This window comes from Psammomys obesus, unplaced genomic scaffold (genome assembly GCF_907164565.1).
Source record: "Psammomys obesus unplaced genomic scaffold, mPsaObe1.curated_primary_1811, whole genome shotgun sequence".
NCBI classification, from domain to species: Eukaryota; Metazoa; Chordata; class Mammalia; order Rodentia; family Muridae; genus Psammomys; species Psammomys obesus.
Window position 1 is genome coordinate 4,913,464 of NW_026596234.1, and position 7,923 is coordinate 4,921,386.

Consider the following 7,923-nt stretch of genomic DNA (forward strand, 5'->3'; position numbering starts at 1 on the left):
CCTAACACACACCTTTAATCCAAGAGCTTTCCGTTTGTTGTAAACTGGTGATTATGGTGTGGTTCACCCAGCCCTAATATACACCTTTGATCCAAGAGCTTTCTGTATACCAGATCTAATAAAGTTAACCCTAAGTCACGAGGTGGATCAAGAAACCAGCTGACAGGGATTAAAGAGTAGGAGAGACTTTGAGTAGAGGGGTATTTAAGACAGCGTGGAGAAGAAGAGCTTTTAGCTCAAGCCCTGGCTCCTCAGCTCCCTGGCTTTTTGGGGCTTTGAACTAGCAAGCCTTCAGCCTTGGGTTTTTTAGCCTTTTCATTCTGGGCTGTCAGTTGTACTAGTGAGCCTTTTAGGTTTTTTCCATCTGGACCTGAGCTGAGAAGGAAGATCAGCTGGGTGCTTTCTCTGCCTCTCTGAGCTAGCCAGTTTTTACCCCAGCATCTGGCTTCTGAGTCCTTACTGGTAAAATAGAATGGTTGGGATTTTCCATCACGTAAACAACATCCCAGTGATTCAGCCCTGAGCTATCTTTGTACTTTTTGTTTTGTGAAAATTTCCTAAGTTGCCCAGGCTGGCTTTGAGCTCGTGTCCCTCCTGCCTTGGCCTCCTGAGCAGCTGGGATGACTAAACCTGACCATAAGGCTTGGCTGCAGTCTGAGTCTCTTGAAACTTTCAAGTGCCACATCCAATCTTTTTCCTCACGGGTGCAAACTGGGTGCAAGCATCAGATTAGCCCAATGATGGTCACCATGGATTCCCTGAGTTTTCCTGAAGGTCTCCGTGTACTATGATCCATCCATTTCTGCCATCACTGCCTGGTGACCAGGCTATTGGTCTGGTGGGTACCGTCTTCAAGAGCCAGAAATGGACAATCTGGTCTCTTGTTAGTTGGAAGTTGAGACAGTTCCAAGAGCCCTTCCCTCCTAAGATGGGTCTCATGTAGCTCAGGCTGACTCCAAACGTAGCCAAGGGTGACCTTGAACACCATTTCTCCTGCCTCCCAAGTGCTGGAATTGCAGTGTGGAGCACCACACCTGGTTTATGGTGCTAGGGCTGGACCTGGGGCTTTGTGCCTGGTGGGCAAGCCCTCTGCCCACGAAGCTTCAGCCCCATCTGCAATTCCATCTAGCTCTGCTGGGGTTTTTGGTTGCTTAACTGCTGCAGGCACACAGACAACAAGAAGGCCCCTTCCAGATGCAGCTTTTGATCAGGAAGTAGAACAACACCTGTCCTGAGAGGGCTATCCCACCATGCTATGCACTGCCTCCTGTGTGGAAATCCATGGAAACACCATCCTCAATCTGCTGGAGGGGGCAAACCCGTGCTCTTCCAGCCACTCTCCCTCACTGTGGGGACATCTGATCACAGGAAGGGACATGTGCTTCTTCAAGGGCAGATGTTTCATCTGAAGTACTGACTGAGTATGCCAAAACATTGGGATGTATTAAGGAAAGGCCTGGCCAAACAGTTGATTGTTCAGTTTACATCAGGCTGAATGTCTGGGCGGCTGGGAACATCTCCAGAGCCAAACAGACCACATGACTGCTTCTCCCAGAGATAGCTGGGTCAGGAGACAGAAGACTGTGGACTAGAAGGGCAGAGGAGGGAAGAGATGTGCCAGCTGCCTTTCTGTCTCAGGTGGCTACATCACAGAAGCACAAGCTAGCAGTCTGAATTTGGTGTTGTATCACTGAGGAGGGTATGGATCTGGAGTCAGGGTTGAAGTAGCACATTCCCTCTGATGCTGGAGAGGGTAGCAGCTTGCACTGATGGGTTCTGGCAAGTTCAGGTTAACTTTTGCTTATAGATATTCTCTGATTACTGAGGTTGCCTGGCTGTAATGTAACTCTCTCTCTCTCTCTCTCTCTCTCTCTCTCTCTCTCTCTCTCTGTGTGTGTGTGTGTGTGTGTGTATGTGTGTTTGCTTCTCTTTGGGAGGCTCAAAAGCCCAGGATGAGCTCATCATACTAGCCACATCAGCAATGACTTTATTTCTAGTTAAGTGCATATTTGAAGGAACTGGAGGTTGGGACTTTGACTAATCTTTTTGGGGGATGGGCCATGGTTCAACTCCCTAGTTGAACCCTTACTTTTCTCAGACCCAAGACATTTCCAGCTGTGGCTCTGGTACACATGGTAAGTGAGACCATGACCACCATGCTCAGAGATGGCTTCAGCACCTGAAAGGTCTGTGGTCTTACAAACTCTCCATACTTTGGGGCTGCAGGAAGGATGGGGAAAGACAGGGCAATCCCACCAGGAGTTCTGAATGTGTTTTTTTTTTTTTTTTTTGGTTAGGAAGCCTGGACCTAGCTCTAGGAGGCTGGCTCTGGGAAGTCAGCGCCTTGGAGGTCAGTTAGATGTTTCTGGCCCAGTCCTCCACCTGCAGGCTCTCTGAGTGAGGAGAGTCCTCATGTGGTAGAAGCTAATCTGCTGGGCTCCTGGGGTTGGGAGGCTCACAGCTGTGGGTGGATAGGAATACTCCAGATACCGAGGGAATTCTGTCTCCAGGGGTCTGGTGCTTAGCAGCCATGAAATCCCTTTTGGAGAGTGGTGGAGCGGTGGAGGCCCATGCCCAGGACTGGAGATCCTTGGATCTCCCTAAGAGGAGGGACTCTTGGGCTTCAGCAATGGCTCCACCAAAGGAAGGCTCTCCCAGCCCACCAGCTAGTCATGGAAGAGTTCTTCCTGCCCTTCACTATGGATAGGAGGAATAGACACATCTCATCGTGGAGTGGATGACGGACCATCAGAAATGGAACACCAGGTTCAGGGCTGCGGCTGAGTACTTGCCCAGCATGCAGGGGCCTCTGGGCTTCATCCTCAGCACTGCATAAACCTGGCTTGGTATTGTATGTCTATAATCGAAGCCCACGAGACATAAAGGCAAGTCCCGAGACATAAAGGCAGGGGGACCAGAAATTCAAGGTCATCCTCAGATACGGATTTTGTGCCAGCCTAGACTACACAAAATCCTACTTGGGGAGAGCAGGAACAGCTCCCACAGTGGCCCTGAGCTCTGCCTGTCCTGTTTTTGACGGTGTAGTTCATGATGTCATGTCATGTCACATGATGCTTTTTCTCTTTGGCCACCTGGGAACCCCTCTCCCACCTGCTGCTGGAGGACCAGGTGGAAAGTTGTAGAACTGAGCAAGGGGAGGGCAGAAAGAAACCGCTAGCTGGAGGTGGGGCGGGAGGGGGTGGTGTCTACAGGGTGAGACCGGCAAGGCCATTGGACGGGGCTGGTATGATCAGAAAACTCAGGAAGGGACTTCTGGAAACCCACTTGGTGGCCGTGGCCTCACTCTGGTTTCTGCCCTTGAAGCTGTGGACTTACTGAAGACACTTCAACAAGGAGCCTCAAGCCATCTCACTCCTCTCCTGAAGGGCAGCCAGGTCCCTGGATACAGGAGCCCTAGGCCAGCAATCTCACTGTTGAGAGGAGGATGAGAGGGGCCATGGAGGCTGACACAAGGTTTTCATGGGAGGTTTTTGGGGACTGAGCATAGGGGTCACAGAGCTACACCTCTAGCCTTCTTTTTACTTTTTCTTTTGAGAGCAGGTCTTATGGGGTTTCGTGGGCCTCCCAGCTCACTCTGCACCCCAGGTAATCTTTGAACCTGTGACCCTATTGCCTTAGCACTTCAGAGAAGCTGTGATGACAGGCCTGCCCCACTGTGGCTGGCGCCGACAGGTGCTTTCAAGTATTTTCTTTACTGAGACAAGATCCCATATAATGCTGGCTAGCCTCAGACTTGATATGCCATGGAGGCCCTCGACCCCGTTTCTTCTGCTTCCATCTCCCTGTGGTCCACGCAGCAGCTCTGTGGTACCGTGCCCAGAAGTGGAGCTTTGTGCCCGTCCATCATCCATCTGCCACCTGAGCTACATCCCCGGCCACACGCAAGTGTGCTTAAAGCTTAGCCACTGTTGCTTCTCAGAACCATAGTTAGAGATCCCCACAGCATCAGCAAAACACAAAGAAATAAGCACATAAACCAGGGTATCTATTTTACTTCAGTTAGCCAACAATCCTGAAATGCACAAATCAAAGACAATGCCTAGGGCAAACTGTTGTTCTTTGGAGCATCCCTCAAGCAGAGATGTGGGGGACTGTCCCCAGGAACACTCAGCTAGGCACAGCTCACCGCCCCACTCCGCCGAGGCAGAGGCTGGTGGCGTTCAGTACACGCCTTGTTTAGGCCAGTGCAGCTCCCGGGCGTAGACTCCTTTGCAGCTGCGGATCTCCCAGTCATGCTCCAAGTTCTTGTTCAGGCCCGGCACCGAGGAACGCCATCCGATGAAGCCTTGGGTGGTCTTTGGGACTGGGGGTGATGGAAGAGTCTGCAGTAGAAGTGCAAGGGGTTAGTCACGGGGAAGACTCCTTCCTGCCCACAGCGTGGATAGGAGAATGACACCTATCTCGCTGTAGGGAGAATGACCACACATGCTCCAGGAGTGGGGGTGCCTACCATGCCCCGTGGGGCCTGTCATGGGGAAGACAGGAAAACCAACAGTAAGCAGTATGTTCCCACCAGCCGGAGTTCGAGGTGCATGGCTCTCAGTTTTTATTTTTTTACTTTTTTAATTTGTGGTGTGTGTGTGTGTGTGTGTGTAGGCTAGAGTCTGGCTTTCGGGTGTTCATTAAGTTTCCTTTCTGCTTGTGTGGTAACACTCTGACTGAAAGGAACCCGGGGAAGAGAGGGTTTGTGTGATTTACAGTTCCAGTTCACAGTTCCTCACTAAAGTAAGTCAGGGCAGGAAGCTGAAGTAGAAACCTTGGGGCTCGTTGCTTGTTGGCTCATTCCTAGCTCACTCACAGGGCCATGTTGAGAAGGCATGTTATAAAGCCCAGGGCCACTTGCCTAGGGACGGCGCTGCCCACAGTGGGCTGAGGCCTCTCATATCAACTGGTAATCAAGAAAACCCCCATAACTGTCCATAGGCTAATCTGATCTAGGCGACGGCTCACTCGAGGCTTTCTTTTCAGATGACTGCAGGGTGTGTCAAGCTGACAAAGGCAACTGAGGCAAATGTCCTACTTAGGTTTCTATTCCGGTGACAAAGCACCATGACCAAAAACAATTTGGGAAGGAAAGGGTTTATTTCATTTCACAGCACGTATCCTATCATCCAGGGCAGTCAGGGTACAAACCTGAAGGCAGGAGATGATGCCGAGGCTGAGGAGGGGCTCTGCTTAAAGCTTGCTGCTCGTGGCTTGCTCAGTCTGCTTTCTTATACACCCTAGGACCCCATGCCTGCAGGCAGCGCCATCAGCCACAGTGGGCTGCAATCAGCAATATAGAAAAAGGTACTGCAAACTTGCCCACTGGTGAATCTTACGGAGGCATTTTTCTCAGTTGAGAGCTCCTTTTCCCAAAAGACTGTGCCTTGTGTCAAGTTGATACAGAACTAGCTGGCATAGCATGTGTCTTCCTCAATGGCTCCCAGCCTTGTGTCACTGAATCTGTAGGTCACTGGTTCAGACAGGCCACCTGGCCAGTGAGTTTCAGAGATTTGAATTGGGGGGAGGAGCAGCTTGCCCACGGAGGGGCCCGCCTGTGGCTCTTATGATGTGCCCAGCCTGCATTCCCTGATTTTTCTGTTTACTGAGGACCCCTTTCTTCCTCGCTTCTGATTGGTCAACAAGCACCCAGTCATGGCTGACACTCATCTCCCTCTGAAAATTGCTGGTTCCTGTCCCCAATCCTTCAAGCATACCATCCACAGAACCCCGGTCTCCCAGGCAGGTGCTTCGGTAACCCCAAGATACAGGAACCAGGGAGGAAGTGGAGACACAGAGTCCAGGCCACACATCCGAGACTGAACATGGGAACTGAACATTACTGTGGAGCTCAGGCTGAGATCTCATTGTAAATCTGAGCCTCAACTGCTTTCCTGGTCCCATAGCATGTGTGTGTCCCTGTGTGAACGCACATTTGTTTGTGCATTCGTGTGTCTGTGTGTGTGTGTATGTGCATATGAGTGCTTGTGTGTGCGCGTGTTGATATGTGCACGTGTTTCTACATGTGTGCTTGTGTGTGTGTACGTGTGTGCGTGTATGCATGTGTATGTGCTTGACCCACATGTGCAAATAGGTGTCACAACCCCTACTTGTGGGGCTCTTGTGCCTGCCCAGAGTAGCCATGTCCTCACTTCTGGTTGTTGGACGAACCACAGTTTGCCGTGGGACTTATTTCTTTTTTTTAGAAAATGGTGTAAAAGCAGTTTTGCAAACCTTGATGTATTTGTCCATGGGGCTCACTGGCCGGACACGGAAGTGGCCGGGCAGGTCGATCTTGGCCTTTGGGGTGTGTGGCTCTTCATCCTCAAGCAGCTGAAACAGAACCACAGACACAGGAACCTCAGGCTGAGGCTAGGACATGAGCCCTTCCTGGACCCCAGAAGGCCTCGTGTGATAGGCACTGGTGAAGCTCTGAGCAGAGCTGCTACTGGTCCCAGCACAAGCAGAAGGTGGTGAAAATGAGATCTGATCTGCTGAGTTAGTCCCGAGTGACCCTTGCTGAGGCCCTCCTACTAGTCTTGCAGCCCAGGAATCAATATCCCCCATCACTGGACCAGAGAAGACATCCCTGGTCGTGAACTCAAACTAAAAAACTAAAAAAAATGCCTGTGCCAGTTTTCCAATCAGAGAGGAACGCCCCACACTCTGGGAGAATTTAAAGGCATTTAAAACTCCCTGGAAACCCAATTTAATTACACACGAGGAATATTAATATTGGATCACTTGCGAACAGTACATTATTAAGGCCCCTACTTTATGCATCCAATTTCAAACCGTATAACTGTCTAAGAATTTTTAAAACCTCATTACAAATGGCATAATTTCAGAGCTGTGGGTGGGCTGCTGCTGGGGCTTCCGCTGCTGTAAGTTAGGAGGTTTTGAACCACTCAGTTCTGGTCACCATTTCCCTGCAGATGAAGAGGAACCATCTGAAGTCTGGCCAGAGGTAGTTACATCAGAAACTGGCCACCCCTAGAAGCCCTGCGGGCATTATGAGTGTCGTATATAAACTATATATATATATATAAAATGTATATATAGTAGGCTATATATATATATATATACACATACATACATGCATGTATATATACATGTATAATATATACATATTATATATTATTATGTATATTATGTATTATATATTATGTATTATAATATATATATATATATATATATATATATATATATATATATATATATAACCCACTCACTCTAGAAGCAGGTTTCGTGGGAACATTAGACTCCTAGACAATCAGAAAGCAATATCACTGAGCTTATGGTGGCTGCCTCTGTGATTAGAGCTCTCTCTCTCTCTCTCTCTCCCCATGTCCCCACCTCTTCCTATTGGGGATTCTTGCCCCCTCTAGATTCTGTCATCTGCACAGTCCCTTGCAGACATCTGAATGTGTGACCCATGCTTTAGGGAACACCTGGGAGGGAAGACACTGTCTCAGTTATTTCTTACAGGTCCCTTTGCCTCTAGGCCCACAGAGGGGGTCCCAGACATCTTTGTCCCACCTATGGCCCCAGTTAGTTAGGTGAGAGCTACCACCCCACTTCACAGATGGGAATCGGTCATGGAGCCTCCATGTGAGATCAAGATCAGCTGGCTCCTCACCTTGACACCCCTTTTGCTAGTTTTGTGGCCAGCTATCATTCCTTGAGCTCAATGGTCTTTTTATTAAAAACGGGCCTGCAGTGGCAGCCCTGTGCACCTGGCTGCTATACAAACTAGCTTGGTTCAGAGGATGTGCCTGGGACACACACCTCAGACCTTGAGAGTGCTCTGCAGCTCCTCACAGGAAGGAACCTCTGGATTCAGGGAAGCAGAAACACAGCCAATTATTTGATGTGTGTGTGTGTGTGTGTGTGTGTGTGTGTGTGTGTGTGTGTGTGTGT

The 7,923-nt window shown here is 49.7% G+C and overlaps 1 protein-coding gene across 1 annotated transcript in view; it reads right to left on the reverse strand.

Moving 5' to 3' along the window:
- Window positions 1-4,181: 4,181 nt before the first annotated feature.
- Window positions 4,182-7,923, reverse strand: part of CUNH20orf85 (chromosome unknown C20orf85 homolog) — a 7,146-nt gene continuing 3,404 nt past the window's right edge. Inside the window, exons 3-4 of the mRNA XM_055595907.1 lie at window positions 6,238-6,336; window positions 4,182-4,343 (exon numbers count right to left, since the gene is read on the reverse strand). Of these exons, the coding sequence (XP_055451882.1) occupies window positions 4,182-4,343; window positions 6,238-6,336 (261 nt within the window). The remainder of the gene's footprint in view (window positions 4,344-6,237; window positions 6,337-7,923) is intronic.